The sequence below is a fragment of the Alexandromys fortis genome, unplaced genomic scaffold, assembly GCF_014885135.2.
Source record: "Alexandromys fortis isolate MF-2015 unplaced genomic scaffold, M_Fortis_MF-2015_v1.1 scaffold_84, whole genome shotgun sequence".
NCBI lineage: Eukaryota > Metazoa > Chordata > Mammalia > Rodentia > Cricetidae > Alexandromys > Alexandromys fortis.
In genome coordinates, this window is record NW_026068017.1 from 3,900,779 (window position 1) to 3,922,465 (window position 21,687).

General features: G+C 48.2%; 4 protein-coding genes across 5 annotated transcripts in view; 1 reads left to right on the forward strand and 3 right to left on the reverse strand.

The window, feature by feature from the left end:
- Phf23 (PHD finger protein 23) overlaps window positions 1–840 on the reverse strand; it is a 4,166-nt gene extending 3,326 nt beyond the window's left edge. Inside the window, exon 1 of one of the 2 annotated variants that reach the window (XM_050162460.1) lies at window positions 612–840. In XM_050162460.1, the coding sequence (XP_050018417.1) occupies window positions 612–645 (34 nt within the window). In that variant the 5' untranslated portion in view covers window positions 646–840. The remainder of the gene's footprint in view (window positions 1–611) is intronic. The other variant, XM_050162459.1, reaches the window with a different exon arrangement.
- Window positions 841–1,701: 861 nt separating this feature from the next.
- Gabarap (GABA type A receptor-associated protein) lies at window positions 1,702–4,583 on the reverse strand. The gene is made up of 5 exons (XM_050162464.1): window positions 4,349–4,583; window positions 3,739–3,817; window positions 3,485–3,603; window positions 2,120–2,177; window positions 1,702–2,031 (listed from the first exon to the last, which is right to left on the reverse strand). Exons 1-5 carry the CDS (start codon window positions 4,436–4,438, stop codon window positions 1,997–1,999), a joined length of 381 nt encoding a protein of 126 aa, XP_050018421.1. The 5' UTR covers window positions 4,439–4,583; the 3' UTR covers window positions 1,702–1,996.
- Window positions 4,584–5,762: 1,179 nt separating this feature from the next.
- On the reverse strand, window positions 5,763–14,824 carry Ctdnep1 (CTD nuclear envelope phosphatase 1). Its single transcript, XM_050162462.1, has 8 exons — window positions 14,683–14,824; window positions 12,122–12,188; window positions 11,909–12,027; window positions 11,642–11,713; window positions 7,655–7,771; window positions 7,439–7,550; window positions 6,577–6,661; window positions 5,763–6,183 (listed from the first exon to the last, which is right to left on the reverse strand). The coding sequence occupies exons 1-8, from the start codon at window positions 14,782–14,784 to the stop codon at window positions 6,123–6,125; spliced, it is 735 nt and encodes a 244-aa protein (XP_050018419.1). The 5' UTR covers window positions 14,785–14,824; the 3' UTR covers window positions 5,763–6,122.
- A 1,041-nt stretch (window positions 14,825–15,865) lies between these two features.
- Elp5 (elongator acetyltransferase complex subunit 5) overlaps window positions 15,866–21,687 on the forward strand; it is an 11,314-nt gene continuing 5,492 nt past the window's right edge. The window contains exons 1-4 of the mRNA XM_050162461.1: window positions 15,866–16,054; window positions 16,193–16,253; window positions 16,343–16,423; window positions 20,267–20,484. Coding sequence (XP_050018418.1) covers window positions 16,009–16,054; window positions 16,193–16,253; window positions 16,343–16,423; window positions 20,267–20,484 — 406 coding nt within the window. The 5' untranslated portion in view covers window positions 15,866–16,008. The remainder of the gene's footprint in view (window positions 16,055–16,192; window positions 16,254–16,342; window positions 16,424–20,266; window positions 20,485–21,687) is intronic.

The window sequence follows — 21,687 nt, forward strand, 5'->3', positions numbered from 1 at the left end:
AACCCCCCCCCCACACCTCGCCCCGCCGCCCCTACAAGTACCGCGGGTTAGGCTCACTTCCCAGTTATCTGGCCCTACAACTACCCCGGAGTACCGGGCTCTACCGGAGACAATACCCAGACCCTCTCCGCTCCCCACAACTACCTGCCCACCCCTCTAACAATCACCAGCCTATCTCTGGCGGCAACTACTAGGCGCTCAAGCGCCACCGTCACAAACTCCCCCACCTCGGCCAACTACCGGGCCCCTCACTCAACCCTCGCCGAGCTCTCTCAACTACTCTCCGGCGACCGGATTCCCCCAGCCTCCCTGCTTCGGAGCGCCAGCCAGTCCGAGGCCTCTTCAGCCTCCAGCCCCCGAAGCTAGGCTGCCAGCGCCTATCCCCGGACACCCCACCACCGCCATCCACACCGTGCCTGATGTCTAACTATCTCGACCCAGTCTCCCACTCCTCTTTCTCCAAGCTCCCTCAACTCGTCGCTCTCCCACCTCAAGAGCCAGGCCCCGACCCCTTTTCCCGCACTCCCCCGCTGGGTGCCGGGGCTCGACCTCCAACTTTGCCAAATGAATTCTCACCCTCTCCCTGCCCTCTGTGTCTACGGAGCGCTTACCTTCGGGACTGGGCTCCGCCATGGCTTCCAGCATCGCCCCCTCCCCTCCACCCGGTCCGGCGACCCCCTCCTCTAAGCCGGGATTCCCGGTGCTGCCTTGGGTGCTCCGTGTTCCTAGTGCCTCGCTCCACCGAAGTGTCCGCCTTGGCGCGGTTGAGACTCCAGTCCGCTACCGCCACCTCCCTCTACCACTGCCTCCCGCACTCCCGGACCGGGCCCCCTCCCCCCCGCACCGCCGGCCGCCTGCTCCCTCCTCCTCCTCTCGCCTCCCTCCCTTCTCCCCCTCCCCTCCGGCTCCGCCGCGCGGTGCACCAAGGGATTTGTAGTCTGCGCAGGGGCAGCTGAAAGGGGAGTTTACGATCCTCCGGAACTTCAGTTCCCAGTAAACCACGGATTGGCGCAGGCGCAATAGACAGCTTTCCCCCAACCAGGGGAGTGGTGGGGCGATCCAGAGCCAGAGACGTACAGCGGAAGAGTGCGCACTGACTCCCGGGAAGTGTAGGCTGGGCGGGACCAAGAAAGTAGACGAAGAAGGGATTAGAACTCTCGGCCACCATACTGCCTCATTTTGTACCTTCTTTTTATCCCTCAGGGAACCGCCCCACTTCCGGCCAAGTAGACATGAATGCTGGGAGATGAAGTTCTCCTAGTGATAATGGCACCCTTCTCCCAGTATTTGCCTCTCAAATTTCACTTTACAGGATCCCACACACAGGCACAAACTCTGCAAGTGACAGCCGGTGAAAGACAGTCCTCTCACCCCCTCCCAAACATCCTTTCTCTGTAGTAACAAATTTGGATATGCAAACCTAAAAGTGGTCCTTCCAAACTTTCTCCCATAAGTACCCACAGTGAACACCACCACCCCTTTGTTTACATCGCAAGCCAATATACACACATATAAATCAAAGTTTCATGCAATAATGCTCACATTATTTCATTCATTAAAGAAAGCCCAGCTTTTTTCAGAGGGAAACACCAACATCAAAAAGTGTTTCTGTTTCTCTGACTTATACCCACTTCTTCTCCTTCCCACCAGTGAAGTTCCTGACATGAAACAAACAGGAGGTGGAATGACACAGGGCAAAAGTCAGTTCAGCTCGGTGGTTTCTTCTTTATTGATGTGCCTCCTACCTCCCCCCGACAATGTTAATCCCTTCCATCTACCCCCCCAAAAAGAAGGTACTGAAAGGAAGGGAGCCTGCTTGGGCAGTTAGAAAGGGAATAGAAACCAAAACAATCGACGGATGTGACAGAGATTGACAATCAAGAAGTCTAAAGCAGAGTGGGAATGAGGGCAAACAGGGGAAAGAAAGGAGATGTATGGAGACTGTGTCCTCCACTACCCCTCCTGCTGAGAGGGACAGGAGAAACAGCCTCAAACATTAAGTGCAGGTCCTGAAGGAGATGGTGTTTTCGCCTGAAGGAGGAAGTAGATGTCAAGGAAGGAGCGCCACCTCTCCTTGTAGAATGGAACCCCCCACCTCAGGGACAGCAGCTTCACAGACCGTAGACGCTTTCATCACTGTAGGCGATGTATAGAAAGAAGTCTTCCTCGTGGTGCTCCTACAGTGAAACAAGAAAGGGTGGAATGGCAACTTGGATTTAGTTACTTGAACTATTTACCACCCCCAAGACATTCCTCAAGGCTCATTCTTTTAGCCAAGTGGTGGTGGTACACACCCTTAAACCATTAATCCCAGCACTAGGGGAGGCAGAGGCTGGTGGATCTCTGTGAGCTCAAGGCCAGCCTGGTCTACAAAGTGAAAGTGGCTCTAAAGACTAAGAAACCCTGTCTTGAAAAACCAAAACCAAAACAAACAATCATTCCTTTAAGCACGGCCTGGTAATTTCAGCAACTGGAAAGGAATGACAGTTAAAAGCATCCAAGGCAACTTAAGAAACTGATTCAAAATACACTTGAAGTTATAAGGTACTAAATGTAGTTGCTAGGACAAAAGGAATAAAAGAAGAACCATTCACTCGTATTTTCTGTTGCTCCTTTCAGAAAGGCTGCCCTCAAATTCACTATGTAGCCAGGTGGTTTCCAAGTCAAGATGCTAATGCCTCACCGCCAATGTTTCTTTGCTTGTTTTCATTTATTTTATTTTTGGAGTGTCTGTGTGTGCATGTATTTGTTTGGGTTCTCTAGAGTTTTCATTTAATCCCGTAGTGAGATAAGGTCTCACTATGTAGCTCTGGCTGGCCTCAAACTACCTATGTAGACCACGCTGGTCTCAAACTTACAGCGCTCTACCTGCTTCTACTTCCAGAGTGTGAGATTGAAGGTGTGCTTGATTGCACCCCACTTTCGGTGATCTTATATTGTTTGTTTTCAGACAGGATCTCGATATGTCTCTCTGACTGATGAAGATAGCTTCAGAGATCACCAGTCTCTGCCTCTGAAGTGAAAGGGTTAAAACTGTGTGCAAGGAGTGAGACAGGCTCCTGCCTCCTGAGGACTTCAAAGATTTAAAATGTGTACCACAGCACACCTGTTATTCAGAATGGGACCTCAACGAGGTGTGGTAGCACACCCCTTTAATCCCAGCAATCAGGAGGCAGGGGCAGGCAGAGTTCAAGGCCAGTCTGGTTTACACAGCGAATTCCCACGACAGACAGAGTTACACAAAGAAACCCTTTCTCAAAACAAAGATCTCAAACTGTTCTGACATCTTGGATGAGGGAAAGAGACGTGGGTCGGAGGGTCCCAATCAGAACAGCTACTCTACCTGCTGTTCGAATCCCAGCTCCCCAGGACTACACTTACGTTTTAAAGCTAGCAAGCCAGCTAGTACAGAGAACTGCTGACCTTTACTTTCTTCTACTCAAGCTGTCCAGGACTCCTCTCCAAACACTCCAAGGTACTATACCTGGTATAGCTGACCCATCGTGGCACTGGTAGGTGGAATAACATTGTTGACAAAGAAAAACAAGGCATCCTCAGCACGGAGATGAATTCGCTTCCGGATCAAGAAGTAGAATTGACCCACTGCCAAAAACAGGAGATGCAAGAAAGTCACTGCGGTCACCAGCACTTCCAGAAAGCAGCTGTCAGGTGAAACCTCCTTCCAGAGAGGGTATTCCCACCCACAGAAGGAAGCTGCATCTGGGGGCTCGTTCCCACCTGTAAGATCTGAAGGCACCAGGTATTTCTTTTTGTCCAAATCTCCTATCCGAGCTTTGGGAGCTTTTTCCACTATCACCTGATGAAAGGAAGTTAAGAATGAGTAGACACAAAATACACAGCTATATCGATGAAGAACGCAAGCTATGATATTCCCTATACAGAGATGTACTGCAATCTCATTTCTCCTTATCCTAACATACGTGATGCACGCAGCATTGAGTAGAGATCCTGGCCTCGCTGGCTTACCTAAATATTGAGTATTGATCACAGAACGGCATATCACAACTATTTTCATCAGAGAAACAGGATGACTAGTTTCGGTCAAACTCTACCTTAAGTCTAGGTAGCTGAAAGGATGACCATGGTTGTCAAGCTCCCAAGGCCTCCATTCTGACAAATGCCAAGGTCTCTCTCTCTCTTCCTGTTCACATCTCAGTCCCAGCTCTACTTCTACAAGCTTCTCGTCTCTGGTACCAAAAACAAGTTTCAGACTTCTAACCCTACAACAGGGTGGAGCCTGACCTCCGCTTCCCCAGACTCAAGCCTATCTTGTGGCGACAGCGTCAGCACCCTAAGCCTCGGCCCTGATCCTGGATCCTGTCCTTACCGGGACCCGGTCTGGGTATTTCTTTCGGATTTTCTCGCCCTCAGAGCGGCGCTTCTCGAACGGATGCTCCTCTTTGTACACGAACTTCATTCTCCCGAGAACCGGGCTGGACCGAGCTGGGCTGAGGAAACCCAGGGGGGGGGGCCGGGACAGGGGGCGGCGGCGGAGGTGGCGACGGCTTCGACGAACAGGCTCAGCGGAGCGATCCACGAATTTGCGCCACTTCCCTATTCACCAACCCCGCCCCCGACCATCCGGAGCTGCCCCGCCTGCTGAAATACGCCACTAGCTCAACTTTCTAACGCCGCTGGCGTAGCACCACCGGCTGCCTGGCCCTCTCACGCCTCCAGCGTAACCGCTTTGGAATCAATTTGTGGGTTACGCAGATGACTTCGCAGCAAAGGTTATTGTCGTTTCACATCAACTGAAAACCCTTTCTCCGGTAGCCCCACAGTTCAAAGCTGAGGACGAAATGAGGTAGTAGGTGGCAGTCATGAAATTTGGGTCTCCAAGTCTTTTCGTAAATTACGTAGGGAAAAGACAATTACAACTCTAGGTATTCACAAAACGGGTTGCTACGCTGAAGGCGGTCGTTGACACCAAAACAAAGTAGTACCAAGACGTGGATACAGACTCCACAATAGAAGGGCAAAAAGAAATGGGGTTTGTAGACACGTACAGAACACCCAGGAATCGGGGTTGAGTGGACCAATAAGAACTGCGAAGTCCAAAAGATAGAGACTACGCCAATGCGGAGGAACACATTTTGTCACTGTGTGTAAAATGTCATGTGACCTAAGAGGGCGGAGCATCACGTGGCGGGTACCAGAAAGTAGGCCCGGCTCTGGATAGGAGGTGTCAGAGTTCCGCACCAAGCTTACTGCAGGAGCGCCAACAGCCCATAGGCAGCGCCCTCTTGCCTGTCCACGTCATCCTCCCAGACCAAGCCCTGCCTTTTTCAGCTATGTATACCCTTTGAGGGATCCAGGCTTCTCATCTTCAGCCTTCTATGTCCTACTCTAAAGTTGCTCTTCCATTGTTCTGCAGGGGACCCCCATCCTATCCCGGGGGATCTTTCCTGCCAAACTACGTTGACATAAACTTCTTTATCCCTATACTGAATCCCAGTTCCCCACATCCCAAACAAGATCTTCCCCCTCTGCTTCAGGGACAGGGCCGATGTGAACAAGTTCCCTCCGTTTACAAAAACGTCAGAGAAGGACCTATGGCAGCTTTGGTTTCAAAGTTATAATGCATGGTTTAAAAGAGGAAGGAGAAGAAAAGAGAAATTTGATTACAGGTATCAGGGGAGTCGGAGGAAGAAAAACTGAGGAAAAGGAAGGGAAGGACAAGTTTGAGGAAACCCAGACTCCCACCCGCAGCCCGGCCCCTGGAGCAGGAGTGAAGAAGTAGATCGGTTTTGTACAAGAGTTTTTAAAAAATCAAATCACAACAAAGTTGACTTGGCTTCTTTTGAGCCTCTGGGATCACCATGTCTGTCACTCAGACCAGTCCTGCTTCCCCACCAGACAGTTTCAGCTCTCCAGGGCTTTCACCTGCCCTGCCCGGCATTTCCGTGGAGTGTGAACACGAGTGAGGCTGCTTCACAGTCTAGCCCATGTGTCCATCCAGACTCCACATCCTCGGGCAGAGAGGGATGGGAGGGGCAGACCCTGCCCAGGCAGTCCTCACAGTGGACAGGGCAACAGACGGCATCCCAAGAGTTCGCCCTCCCTTCCCCCCCACCCCAACTCAGGTGGAGGGGGAGCAGCTGTCACCACAGCCTGTGTTGGTGAAGGTTTCGGCTCAGCACAGATCGGACGTCAGCAGTGAACCTGGAATGACAGTAACGTGCATTGGTGGAGTACCTTACAGCTGATACTCTCACTACCTCACTGGAGTTAGGATAGAACTGAGTACCACTTTCAAACAGTGAGACAGGCTCAGTTTGAGAGAAGCCAAATGGCTAAAAACAATGTGCTCTGGAGTTAAAAGGGCCTGGCCCAATCACTGAAGTTCTGAAGGACTCTTCTTCTTTTTAATAATTAAGATTCCCCCCACCTCTTTTCCTTGGGAACCCAGTGTTGCTGGATATGGTGGTGCACCTGTAACCCAGCCAGCCCTTGGAAGGCCAAGCCAGGAAGCCGACTGCCAGGCCAGCATAGGAAGAATTTCTTAAAAAAAAAAAAAAAAAAAATTAAAAAAGAAAAGAAAATCACTTCCCTTACCTGAGGGCATCCAGCATTGGGAGAAGGTTGAGAAGGGCTGTGTCACTGGGGTCACTGAACCAGGATTTGATAGGGATGGCATTGTCTATGGTGGGAAAAATTACAGTTGAGATGAGGAAAAATTCAAGAACCTGTGAGTTTTTCCTTAATATTATTACTTAAAAACCCATACACCTCACCCACCAAGTCATAGCTGCCTAAGTAAACCCTTCTTTCTCCTCAAATGTCAAACTGAATGATTAATAGGCTTCACAACAGTGGAGGCTAGAATTCTGGTCTACCTGCCACTGTGCCTCACTTGAATTTGATAGGGAAGTTCCATTTATAAAACAGACACATGAGCATTGGTACCACACTTGAATTAGAGAAACAACTTAGATTCAGATCTGTAGTGCAGCAGGGAATTCAAACTCTGGGACTAGGACCCAGGTCTTCTGCCTCCTAGCTCCTTATATTCAACCCCTCAAGGAGGAGTTAGGGATATAGCTAAATAGTACAGTGTTTGCCTAGGATTTAATGTGAGGCCCTGGGTTCCATTTCCAGATCTACTAAACTAAAGAGTCAGGTCATACCAGCCTGTTATTTAAGGAGACCTTGTCTCAGAAATAAAAACTAATAAAATAAGCCAGGCAGTAGTGGCACATGCCTTTAATCCCAGCACTTGGGAAGCAGAGGCTGGATCTCAGTGAATTCGAGGCCAGCCTGGTCTACAGAGTGAGTTCCAGGACAGCCAGTGCTGAAAAACCCTGTCTCAAAAAACCAAAATAATAATAGTAATGACAACAATAATAATAAAATAAAAACTAAAATAGTCCTCAGAACCATTTCCTGGTCCTGCTAGAGCCACCACCTGTCCCCATACCTGGGTGGCTCCTATAAGCCCCGGGGGAGTTATCCAGGATCACAATGCTGGAGAGGTCACTGTGGACCACAGAGAGGTCTTTGATGTAGCTGCCCAACTCCAAAGTGCAGTGCTGAAAAGCAGAGGATGATATAGCATACACACACCCATCCCCACTCCCACCTCCCACCCAGGACCCAGGTAACCTGCCTCTCAAACCTGCTTCTGGCTCCTTACCTGTCTATAGTATCTCCTCTTAAGAATGCTTCTGCTATTGTCCAATTTATCTGCCACAGCAGAGCCATAAATTTCCATGCTTGCTGTAAATACCACAAGCTCATACCACTGGCTTACCTGAAGTAGATTGGAGAGGAATACAGATGTCATATAAAGTAATCATTCATTTAGACATAATGATTCTTTGCCAGCCTAGACCTTCCGGCCTTCAAGTAAATCAAATGTCTATGAAAATACAAAATTTGAACCCTCCACTAATCTTCCAAACTCAGTGTCTGAGGCAACCAACACCCTCCAGAGTTGAAGATATAAACACAAAACTGCAGGGTGCCTATGAAAGAATAGAATTATAAAACTGCAATAAATATACCCCGGCTACTCAAAGCCATTCCCTTACTTCCCTAGAGATTCTCCTTTACAAAACTGCCCTTACCCTCTGTCCTAGTTGGCGACTCCATTGATATAATTAAATACTGACCAAAGTCAACTTGGAGAAGAAAGAATTTATGTCATCTAATAACTCCCAGATCACACTCCATCACTGAGGGAAGTCAAGGCAAGAACCTTAGAGGTAGGAACTAAAGCAGAGACCACAGAGGAATACTGCTTACTGGCTGGCTTTCTGTGGCTTGTTCAGTATCTTCTTACCCAACACAGGACAACCTGTCAGAGGTAGCACTGCCCTCACTAGACTGTGCAACTACCAAGTTGTCCTCTTCTCCAATCACAAAGACACAGCATCTCCTAGGTTCTTAGTTTTGCAGGTATAAGATAATTCGTTACTATTTTAATGTAAACTGAATTAATACATTCTTATAATACATATCTATCCTATCAGTTCTGTTCCTCTTGAGGTTCCTATTACAAATCTGAAGCAGAAAATGGGATCCTGCTGTAACAGACCTGACCATGCTGATCTGAGGACAACTGGGGAAGCATCTGAAACTTCTGAAGCTTATTGCTTCACGGGCTGTTGTGGGGAGTTCAGATGATGCTGTGAACTATGCAAAGGAGGGAAGCCCGGTCTGGAAGGTTTCAGAGAGAAACCAGGACTACCAGGGCTGTTTATGTAATACCTTGGATTAAGGATCACAATCTGTAGATACAGCACCCACATCAGGCAGCTCACAGCTAGCTGTCTGTAACTCCAGTTCTAGATGCTCCAACACTAGGCCTCCATGGGCACCAGGCATACATGTGGTAAAGACACACATGCAGGCACTCTCATATATACCTAAAATAAAAATAAAACAACTCATCTAAAAAGAACCTATGGGCCAGGTGGTGGCGGAAATATTTCCTCAGGATTGGCACACAGAAGTTATGGTCTAGAAATTATGGCCTAATTAGGGCTGCATCTTGGTATGTATTTCAAAGTCTTACATCAAACTACTGGTTTTAGCAGCATGAAGGCTCCAGAATTAAAGGGATCATGGAGAAAAGTTGAGTCTTGGCACTATGAAAGGCCAGGAAAGGCTACAGATGAAGATTCAGCCTCAGTTACAGTGGAAACCCCAGGACTAAGAGGTCATGAGGTGAAACTTAGGCTTGGTACCATGGGACAGAGTCAGAATTCCTGAAAAGACACTGGGAGGCAATTGGTCAAAGTGCAACCCCAGTTGCAGCAGAGACCCTAGCATGTCGTATCTGCCAGGACCATGGGATGACCACGGAGACAGTGGCAGATGTGGAGCAGAGTCGGTTGTGTGCTACCAATGGCAGAACTGGAGCAGTGAAGCACCCAAGTTCTTTGGAGCCCTGGAGACCATAAGTGAGTACCAAATGTCAGACACCGAGCTGAAAGATTCAATTTACACCACTAGATGTTGGTGTCACTAGGATTTGATTGTAACTGCCCTGGTTCTTCCCTCTTGTAATAAGAAAGTAACCTGGATGAGAGACTTTATTACAAAATGTGTGCTATGGCTCTATGAAATGAATAAATCAAAGCATCATAAACTGGTTTTAAAAAAGAAAAAAAAAATAACCTGTTCCAGGCAATGGTGGCACGTGCCTTTAATCCGGGGGTTGGGAGTGAGAGTGGTGTTAGGCAGAGCAGGCAGATCTCTGTGAGTTGGAGGCCAGCCTGGTCTACAGAGCAAGTTCTAGGATAGCTACAGAAACCCTGCCTCAGGGATAAAAAAGAAAGTAACTTGTTTTGTGATTTTACAGGAAGTCACAGTTAACATAGTTAAGAGACTCTGAATATTTTAAAGAGAATTTTTTTAAGAGAGCCAAATGGATGGAAGACTAGTTTGTATCATATTATGGCTGTCTATATCCATAGGTGACAATATAGCCCTCAGAGATTTTTTTTTCCCTCTTTTATTTCTGAAACAGGGATTCTCTGTGTAATAACTCTGGCTATCCTAGAACTTGCTTTGTAGACCAGGCTAGCCTCACAAAGATCTACCTGCCTCTGCTCTGCCTCCTAAATGTTAGGATTACAGGCATGGGATATCATTGCTCAGCTGAGACTTTGAACTTTTAAGTGTTAGGATTTTTTAAAGACTGTGGGGCTTTAAAGTTATATTTTATATTAAGAAATGAATATGAGACTTAGGGGAATAAGTTATGGTTTGGGGGGATTTTTTTTTTAAATATTTATTTACTTACTTACTATGTATACAATATTCTGTCTGCGTGTATGCCCGCAGGCCAGAAGAGGGCACCGGACCTCATTACAGATGGTTGTGAGCCACCATGTGGTTGCTGGGAATTAAACTCAGGACCTTTGGAAGAGCAGGCAATGCTCTTAACTGCTGAGCCATCTCTCCAGCCCCCTTGGGGGATTTTTTTGTTTTTGTTGCTGTTGTTGTTGTTTTGGTTTTTCGAGACAGGGTTTTATCATTTAGCACTGGCTGTTCTGGAACTCACTTTGTAGGCCAGGCTGGCCTCCAACTCACAGACATCCACCTGCCTCTGCTTCCCGAGTGCTGGAATTAAAGGTGTGCGCCACCACCGCCCAGCTAAAGCTACAGTTTTTAAGACTGATTTATTTGCATATAGGTATGTGTCCCTGCATAAGCTTATGGCTTTTGGGTTTTGTGGAGTTTTTTTTGTTTTGTTTTGTTTTTTCAAATTATGTCTCTGTGGGTGTGGGTATTTACATTTGAGTGTAGGTGCCCATGGATGCCACAGGTATCAGATCCACTGGAGCTGGAGTTGTAAGTAATTGTGAGTCACCTGATGTGGGTCCTTGTACACACCAGGTCCTCTGAAAGAGCAACAAGTGCTATCCACCACTACTCATCTCATCTCTCCCACCCAAGACTATGGTTTTTAAAGGGACGTGTTATTTTGTCAAGTGACAAGGAATAGACTGTGATGTTTGGTTTTAGTGCCAACTTGCCACAAATTAGAACCACCAAATAGACCACTCAGTTGAAGAACTGTCCTGATTGCTTTAAGTAATGTGGGAAGATCCACCCTGAGATTTAGTAGAAACTTCTGGTAGCAGCTCAGGTAAGAAAGCATGATAGAAGGAAGATAATTTGCCTCTTTCTCTGACCTTCCCTCTTGCCACCATGCTGGCTTACCCTGCTGCTGCAGCTGCTTCCCTCACCGATGTTACACCACATTTCCAAGCATCTATCTTCAACTAAGGACTAGCAGCTCTGCAGAAACCTTCCAAGTTTTTAGCACCAGATTGGAACTGTTGAGATATCTGCCTCATGGACTGAGAAAATACCAAATTGTCAGCCTCTCCAGTATAAGACAATCTCTGGGACTGCTCCAACTGCTAGGGTACCCAGCCTCAAGAACTGAGCATCTACCAGGTTCTTAGCCCTCGGATATGAGCAACTCATTACTATTTTATTGTAAGCTAAATAATATGTATCTCTATCTTTGTCTTCTATTGGTTTTGTTCCTCTAGAGAACCCTGACAAATACACCAACTTCTCACCCTCTTCTCCAAATCCCCTAAAGCCCTGAACTCCACAATCATACTTTCATCAGGGTGCCCCCATTAGCTCACACACTCACCACTTCTAAGAAGAAATCCACATGTGGTCTCTTATGTACAAAAAACCGGACAGGATGTTTGTCTATTACCACCTGCAGAGGAACAGGGAAAAGATGAGGGACGTCCTAAGCACCACCACACTGACCTTGCCCCATGCCTACCACCTGCTTTCCTCCTCCTGGCTGATCCTGGTGCCAAGTCTTGCCAAGCCCTAACCCTCAAGACTGGGAAAGAGTTTATGTCTGGACACACAGTAAGAGCCATAAGTATTTCATAGCCTCACACACCTTGAGGATGAAATCGGGAGGTGTTCCAGGCCTCACTGTGGGCCGCAGGACCCCATCATGGTGAGAGTGAATAAGTGTTTCATCCAGATCCAGCACGAGGATCTTCTTCTTCACCTGGGCTAAACCACAACGGGAAGGCATAACACCAACGACCTCAGCCCAAAGCTGGAGTCGACTTCACCTTTGGGTAGCCTTCCCATCCAACATACTCACCTAGTCGATTCCGGGATAAAGGAGATAAGGGAAGGATATCATATCGAACAGTTTGATACTGAATTACCTAAGGATAGCAAAAGAAAGAAGATTAGAACCCCTCATAAGGAAATCTGTCCAGACAACAATAATAGCAAATACTGAGCATTTATCATATGCTGGGAACTGAATGTAAGATTCAGGACCTAATATATAATCCTAATAGGGACAGAGGTAAAGTTCAATGGTAGAACACTTGTCTGTCTAACATGCAAGAGACTCGAGGTTCAATGCCCAGCACCATAAAAACAAAATAAAACTCAAGTAACACTACAATTATCCTTGTTTAATGGATGGTCAGATAGGCAGCAAAGACTAAATACCTTCATGCCTAGGACTGCACAGCTAAACTTAATTAAAAAGAAAACTCCACGAGAACATGAATTTCCTCTCAGTCATGCCTATTTTTTTCAGGGCCTTAAAAACTGTAGCAAGGATAACGAGTTAATAGCAGAATGTGTCCTCTGATCATGGTATTCTGCTACACTGAACAAAGAAACACACAGGTCCCCACCTTCACCTCAAGGGTTCTTCATGGCCATTCCTGTCATCTCTCATGGGAACCAAGAACCTCAGGCTCTTAATGAGCAGAGAACTAGACTCCGGAAAGGAAGCCTTTGGATCTCTGATGGGAACAGTAGATGAGGGAATCCAGGGGTTGTCAGGTCAGCTAAGTTCCTCTGGCTAGGGGCCACCACGACTATTTTAACCAGCCACCTGTCCACTTCTGTTTCCACTAGCCAAGTCACAAGTTGTAGTGAATATCCGAGAGTCTCTTTACCCTGGTACCCAGGGCAATGGAGAGACACTGTAAAGTCCTACTTGCCAACCTGACAGAATACAGAGAAGGCAAAAGTGAAGCAAGGACTGTGAGAGAAAGGTGAACAGGGACAAGGACATCATCCCTTGTGCCTTCCAACTCTGCTATCCAAGGCTTCTCTAGAAACTATTTCCTAATCCCCAGAGCTTCTGCGCAAGCCCGGCAATTCCCTCCTCTGCTCTTTCCTAACATACAAATGTTCTCCAGTTCGTTCCTAGGCCCTAAGCCACACATTCCCTACTTGAAAACCAAAAGGCCTTCTCTTCTTTAGTCCCAAGGCATCTGCCCTTCTTTTCTCCCTGAGTCTGTGATGAGGGCTGAAACAGCTCGGGTGTCCTGCCCTGCTATCTCGGGTTGCACATGCTGGGCATGTAGGGAATGCTCCAAGTAGCTGCCAGAAAGGGTGTGGGGAAGAAACCAGACTAGAAGGGAGGACAAAGGGCTGTTGGGTCAGTGATGTCCAGAGGAGAGCAATTTAGGAAGTAACTGGTCTTCCAATACATGGACTAGAGCACTATTCCCAACACTCAGAAGAATAAAATGAGCTGGTAGAAGAGGGAGGATCCTCAGGACAAGGTCAGAAAGAAAGGATGAGCAGAAGTAGGCACACACAATCATAGGAGTCAGCCTTGCACACCCCCAATCTTTCATGGATCCTACCACTCTTAGGAGACTAGGTGTGCTTACAACCACGACCACCACCCAGAATAATAATCTTCACCCTAAACTGGAACGCAGAAGAACTAGAACAGACTGCTAGGGAATGAATGCAAGTGCAAGGCACGCTCCCAAAGCAGTCAGGTCTACTGCCAGTATCAAAGTCTGTCTGGGGGTTCTCTTGACCTCAGCTGTCAAAGGTCACACACAGTCCACTCATTCTCCCCGAACCTGACCTTAGGAGATGTGCCCCAGGGGTGACGAAAACCTAGGGGCACATTCATCAAGTGATGTTATCTGAAATAAATTTTCCTTGGAGAAAAGTTTGAGGGTGAGAACCCAGAGACGCTTGGGTTCATCCCAACAGCCTCTACACTCCAGGTTTCTCTTCCTAACTGCTAAGAGTCTCCCGGAGAAACATGCCCACCTTCAGACACAAGCTCTACAGCTAACAGCCAGGTCTTCTAACGAGACACTCAACTTGAAAGTGCTGCCTCTTACAACGAAAGATGCTCATTATAAAAACCTCTTTTCCAAGGCCCAGGGTCTCAACAAACACGCTATAGGTGGTCAAAGACTCTTTGGAGGAGTTCCTTCACAACCAAGGCTTTGCCCCAAGTTCCCATCCCCTGCTACAAATGCCCCCTACACACACTCACCACTGACAAAGGAGCCCGGCCCTTTCACAGCAGGGTCTTTCCAGAGCCCTCAGCAACAGTTCTGGCTACCAGCAAACAGGTGTTCCCTGCCTCTTGCTTTCTTTAGCAACAACTCCACCTTTCTTAAGGAGAGCACCGTTCTAGCCCCCAAGAGCTGCCAAGTGCTATCCCATCTGGGCAGATGAAAAAAGAAACCAAAACCACCATAGATCTTGGTTCTTTTCTAAGGGTCCAAATCCTCCTTAAAGGTGCTCTACTTCTCCAGTGGGTAAAGCTCTGGCCAAAGCTCCCTTCCTAGGCCCAAAACAGGGGCCCAACACTATCCAAAATTCCGTGAGCACCGAGGACAGAGGTCCCCACCACTGCCAGCAGCCACACTAACTCACCGTGCGGATCTGCCTCCGCAAAAGGTAAATAAAGAAGCTCCAGAGCTTGGCGGCGAAGGCCACGAACGTGCGCAGCCCCAGCAGACACTGAGTCCGCATCATCCCGATGACCCCGGCACCGCCGGCCCCGGGGCCCCCGCGGCCCAGCTCCGCCAGCCCCCCGGGGGCAGCCCCCCGCCGCCGGGAGGGGGAACGGGGCCCCGAGCGGCAGGAGAGGCTGCAGAGATGGGCACGGAGTGGGTGGCTCAGAAAGCCACCCCCAGAAAAGGGAAAGCCCAGCGGAACCGGGAGCTGGGGGACTGGCGTGGGCAGCCCGCAGGGGCCCACATGAGCGGGAAGTGGCACCGAAGGCTTCGCGTGGGCTGCAGGCCGAAACAGGTCCGGCTAGGACGGGGTCCTCCGAGACCAGGAGGGAAGGGGGATGGAGAATTGGGGGAGGGGGCAATGGGGGGGAGGGGGCTAGGGAGAAGGGAGGGAGGGAAATGGGAGGGGAAGGGGGAAGCGAAGGGTGGCCCTCTGCGCAGGCGCGCTAGGGGTCTGCCCCGGGAAGGGGGCGGGCGGGGGCAGCGGCGCGCGACGGGCCACGACGACTCTTGGGGCCTCTGAGCGCTGGAACTGGGAAGGAGGGGGAGGGGGAGCCGAAGGGCGCGGAGCGCTGGGCCGGAGTGGCCTCCCCCTCCCCGAGGTCGGGGTCTCTTAGCCGCTAAGGAGCGGGGCTGCAGCCTCTGCAGCTGGGCTTCCCACTCTGACAGGCGCCATTTTACCGCCCAAAGGGCTCCCTCCTCCTCTCTTCCCTCCTCCTCTTCCCCGCTGACTGTACTTCCGGTAATGACGTGTTTTCACTTCCCCGGGATTGATGTTCCTTCAACTCCTGACGAGGGAGGGTAGAGTTAAGGAAAGCAGAGCCCTAAGGAGGGCTGCAGCGTTGCGCACGCGCGCGGGGTGAATGCTGGGCGGGCCCTGGAGCGGAGCCTCTGAGGGTGTGGGCGGGGCCGAGTGACGTCATTTGTCCCCAGGTTCGGACGTCTTGGGGAGTGGGGCTCGTGCGACCCCAGTCCCCATCCCACTGACAACTGTTCCAACGGCCCCTCTCGCCCTTGTCGTAGCGCAAGAAGACTGAGGATGCCATCTGCACGGCTGTGCGCAGAGGCTCTGGAGCGGCCCCTCCGAGGGCGCCCCCGCCCCGAGAACGCGGAACATTTAAAAAAAAAAAAAAAAAATAGACCCTTGGCTCCAGACTTTGGGGACCTTGAATGGCGGAAGCAATCGTAATCGCCCCGCCTCCTTGGTCGTGACGACATCAGAAAGCGTCCGAAGACGTCAGAGATGCTGGACTCGCTGTTGGCCTGCGGTGGCTTGGTGCTCCTGCGAGGTGAGGCTTGGAGACGCGCGGGGAGCCTCGGGCCTGGCTGAAGGGGCGGAAGTCTTGAGGACCCTCCGGGGATCCCTGGCTCGGGGTGGAAGTCGCGGTGGATTATGAGATCATTTACACCTGCTTGGCTCTCTACAGATTCCGTGGAGTGGGAGGGGCGTAGTCTCCTAAAGGCGCTTCTCAAGAAATCGGCACTTCGGTGAGTTATCCCGGGGCTGCTCCTGGCCCTTCCCGGGAAGGGACCTGGTGCCTTCAGTCTACGATATATTTCCCTCGTCTCTGCTTTAGTGGGGAGCAGATCCACGTTCTGGGCTGTGAAGTGAGTGAGGAAGAGTTTCGCGAAGGTTTTGGCTCTGACGTCAACAGCCGGTAAGTGTAATTAGAATGGGTTTCATTCGGACCGCAGTTGGAAAGGGCCGACTTTTCCACAGAAGAATGGATTCTTGGATTGTGTGGAAATGGGGTCGTATGACTTGGAACAGTAGAAGTTATAAACATGACTATCAAGGGTCTAGGGACGTTAGGCCCTGCTGGCCAGCTTGACAAAGGGATACAACACCGATGGAAATGGACATCCTGAGGCTATTGCTCATAAACAAAAGAGAGCAGTAAATTCAGATATTTTCTGGGGTGACCTATGAAGATTTTTTCCTGTAAGAGCGTTCTGGCTTTAATGCCTGCAGGTTAGTCAACCCAGAAGCTGCCGTTTCTCCTGTAGTGATGCCATCTGTCATTAGTGTCCTTGCAGTCGCTTTGCTCTGAGCCTTATTATAGGCCTCAGGACCACAGATGCAAGAATTGGATTAAGAACACAAAACAAAGCCGGGCAGTGGTGGCTCACACCTTTAATCCCAGCACTCGGGAGGCAGAGGCAGGCGGATCTCTGTGAGTTCCAGGCCAGCCTGGTCTACAAGAGCTAGTTCCAGGAGAGAGGCACCAAAGCTACAGAGAAACCCTGTCTCGGGAAAAAAAAAAAAAAGACAAGACAAAAGAGCATGCTAACTCCAAAGTATAATAGACTAAAGTAACCTTTAAACAAAACTTTTTTTTCTTTTTATTTCTTTCTCCCTCGGAAAAGGACTCTGTTATGCCTTTTTAAGCAGTGATCTCACGTGGCCTAGGCAGTGATCTCACGTGGCCTAGGCAGTGATCTCACGTGGCCTAGGCTGCCCTACAACTCACCCTGTCCCACAACAGCCTCCAGCTCTCATCGGTCCTAGCTCATCCTTCCTCATGTGTGTTATGATTATGTTGCAAGCCACATTCAATTTATAAAGCCCTGCCCTCGGAAGGCAGATGCGGGCAGATCTCTGTGTGGTTGAAGCCAGCCTGGTCTGTATAGTGTGTTCCAGGCCAGTCAGGTTTACATAGTGAGACTGTGTTCCTAAATAATTTTATATATATATATATAATATATATATAAAATAATTTATATAATATCATAAATATAAAACAAAATAAGCATCATTGTAATAGGCTCAAATAGTTGCAGAGTTATTTAAATGATTTTGTCCTCAGGCCCCTTCCATGATTATATGCTAAAAAGAAAAAATGAATTTACATTTCTTTTCTTTTTTTAAAGATTTATTTTTATTCATTATGTATACAATGTTCTGCCTGCATGTGTCCCTGCAGGCCAGAAGCTGGCACCAGATCTTATTAGAGATGGTTGTGAGCCACCATGTGGTTGCTGGGAATTGAACTCAGGACCTCTGGGAGAACAATCAGTGCTCTTAACAGCTGAGCTATTTCTCCAGCCCCATGACTTTACATTTTTTTGGATTTTTTTTTTAATGTTATGTGTGCGAGTGTTTTGCCTCCATGTATATATGGGTACCATGAGCATGCCTTAGTGCCTGCAGAAATCAGAAGAGAGTGTTGGATCCTCTGGAGCTGGAATTGTACATGGTTTGAACTACCACCAAATCAGACCCTCCACAAAAGCAACAACTGCTTTTAACCTGCTGAGCCTGCTCTCCAGCCTCTCAGGACAAGATGACTTTCAAATGACTAGCGTGTCTACAGTACTGAAGTGAGTGGAATCTAATTCTGAAACTGAAGTAGCGGAGAATGATACAGTATGAAGACGGGCGCACCAAGCCTTCCATCCCGTTTTCATGATGTGCAGAGGTTCAGGAGAAGAGGTAGTGTTTTTAGCAAAAATGATGGGAAATTTCTGATTATGGTGGCTTCTTTTTGGTTTTTCCAGACAGGGTTTCTCCTTGAAGCCCTGGCTGTCCTACAACTTGCTCTGTGGATCAGGCTGGCCTCGGACTCACAAAGATCCACCTGGCTCTACCTCCTGAGCATTGAGATTAAAGGCATGCACCAACAACACTTGACAAAATTTTTTAATTAAGGGGCTGGAGAGATGGCTCAGTGGTTAAAAGCATTTCCTGTTCTTCCAAAGGTCCTAAGTTCAATTCCCAGCAACCACATGGTGGCTCACAACCATCTGTGATGAGGTCTGGTGCCCTCTTCTGGCCTTCAGGCATATACACAGACAGAATATTGTATACATAATTAATAAATAAATAAATAAAATTTTAATTAAAAAATTAATTTTTAGATTTCTGTAAAACATTTCTAGATAGGGCTTCTCAAACTTTTTTCAACTGTGGTCCCTTATCACCTGAGAAGTTTTTATTTAATATGCAGTATTAATGTACAAATTAAATAGTTACTGATAAATCACTGATGGTGAATGAAGCTCTGTGGTAGGGCAGCATCATTTTTTATAATTTATTATATTTTGTGTATATTGGTATTTTGCTTGTATGTATGTGTGAGAGTGTCAGATCCCTAAGCAGGAGGTGTAGGTACTGAGTTCTCTAATGGTGCTTAATTCAGTCATAGAGGCCAGGCTTGCATCAGCACTAGCTGCAGCGGATTGATGGGCTTGTCCTAAAAACAAAGGGAGCAACAGAATAACGTATGAGAAGGCATGAGAGGTCAGGTAGATAAAAAGGTCTTACGAGCACAATAGAGGTTTAGATGTTATGCCAAGGACAGTTGGGAGGAGAGTTAGTCACACCATACCTCTTAGAAACACTAGTCCATTGATTACCATGTAGAGAATGTATTAAAAAAAAAAAAAAAGGCAGCTTGGAAGTGGAGACTAGGCAGGAAGTTAGTGCAGATCCAGGGTCACTCACTAGGTCCGTGTATACTGAATACCAGACCAGGAGCTCTGCTAAGACACTGGTGACAGCAGCGGATGAGACAGACTGGTTCCTGCTCCAGTAAATCTTAGAAAACAATGGGAAGAAATGACAGAACACTTGTGTGTGGCAGAATCTCTAGAGGAGAGGGGGGTTTTGTTGTTTGTATTTTGTTTTGGTTTTTTTGAGACCGGGTCCCACTACATATCCCTGGCTGGTCTGAAGCTTGCTATATATACCAGGCAGACCTTGAGCTCACAGAGATTTGCCCCTCTTGACCATCTGAGTGCTAGGATTATAGACTTGCCCCATGCCTACTTTGGTATGATTTTTGTTTGTTTTTGTTTTTCAAGATAGGGTTTCTGTGTGTATCCCTGGCTGTCCTGGAACTCACTCTGTAGACCAGGCTGACCTCAAACTCACAGAGATCCGCCTACCTCTGCCTCTGGAGTGCTGGGGTTAAAGGCGTGCACCACCACCCGGCCAAGATTTATTTTCTAATATTGTGCATGTGTATGGGTATGTGCACATGAGTATAAGTGCCCATGGAAATAAGAAAAGGGGATCAGATTCCCCTGAAAGACGAGTAAGTAGTTGTGCGCCTAGTAGGAACTGAACTCCAGTCCTCCAACTCTAACCCCAGAAGGGGAGCTTAGAACAATTGTCAAATGAACTTTGAAGGATAGAATTGCCAGTTAGGTGACCCTGGACAAGGTTCAAAGTCAACCTTAGAACTTAGGTTATGAGACACCAAAGTCTGCTGTCAATCACTAAATTCTTTCAGTAGTTAGCTTTCATTAGTATATAAGGTATTGATGAGAATTAAGGGCTCAGTGGTGGGTGGCACACACTTTTAATCCCAGTGCTTGGGAGGCAGAGGCAGGTGGATCTCTGTGAGTTCGAGGCCAGCCTGGTCTACAGAGTGAGTTGCTGGACAGCCAGAATGGTTATGCAGAGAAACCCTGTCTTGAAGAACTTGAAGAATGAATAAATTTGAAAAGATCGGGAAGAAATTCAAGGTTGTAACATGTCTTCCATTTTCCCTTTATAGGCTGGTTTACCATGACCTCTTTAAAGACCCTCTTAACTGGTCAAAAACTGGCGAAGCTATCCCCGAAGGACCCCTAGGAACCTTAAGAGCCTTGTGCAGGACAGGTCCCGGCCCTGTCACCATTGCTCTTGACTCTCTCAGCTGGCTGTTGCTTCACCTTCCCTGTGTTACACTCTGTCAAACTCTGCATGCTCTGAGCCAGCCAAGTGTCTCCCCAGGTGAGTTTCCTCCTTTGTTGTTTCCCTCATGGAGTTACTCCTGCCAAAGAATGTCACCCTTCCTCTCCACTGCAACAAGAGGCGTCAGGATCTCCAGTCCAATGGTCTGTCATCTCCTTAACCTTTTGGGGGAAATTGGGGGATGGAGTGTTGGTTGTTGGAGATGTGTTATTTTAAGACTGTGTGTCTAGCTTGGCATGGTTGGGCACATCTTTAATCCTAGCACTCAGGAGGCAGAGACAGGTGGATCTCTGAGTTTAAGGATAGCCTGGTCTACATAGTGAGTTCCAGAACAGCCAGAGCTACATGGTAAGACTCTGTCTCAGAAAGCAAAAAGAAGGGCCAGGCAATGGCGTTCCGTGCCTTTTAATCCCTGCACTCAGAAAGCAGAGATAGGTGGATCTTTGTGAGTTTGAGGCCACTGTGGTATATACAGCTAGTTCCAGAACAGCCAAGGCTACACAAGCACTGTCTTGAAAAACAAAAGCAAAGGAAAAAAGTTAAGTGTTTCTGAGTATGCATACCCATGTCTGTGAGTATATGCAGGTGTGTGTGTGCGGGTTCATGTACCTCTACAAATGAAGGCCAGAACATGGAACTGGTTGCCTTCTCTGTCCTTCTGTCTGTTTCTTTAAGGCAGAGTCTCTCCCTGAACCTGGGACTTGAGCTGGATTACAGCATGTACCTGGACACTGGCTTTATTGCATGAGTGCTGGGGTCCAGATCAAGTCCTTATGAGTGTGAAGTAAGAACCCTTAAGTGCTGAGCCGTCTCTCCAGCCCTAGGTGGGGCGCTTGTTTTATTGTTCTTGGTTTTTTTATATGGAGTCTCTAGTCAAGGGCTACTTAGAACTCTAGAGCTTCTGCCTCCCAACTCTAGAACTGCACCACCACACCCAGGTCAAGAGAGGTATTGGGGGGGGGGTGCTGGAGAGATGACTCACTGGTTAAGAGCATTGGCTGCTCTTCCAAAGGTCCTGAGTTCAATTCCCAGCAACCACATGGTGGCTCACAACCATCTGTAATGAGATCTGGTGCCCTCTTCTGGCCTGCAGGCAGAGTACTGAGAATACTGTATACATAATAAATAAATAAATCTTTTAGGGGCTGGAGAGATAGCTCAGTGGTTAAGAGCATTGCCTGCTCTTCCAAAGGTTCTGAGTTCAATTCCCAGCAACCACATGGTGGCTCACAACCATCTGTA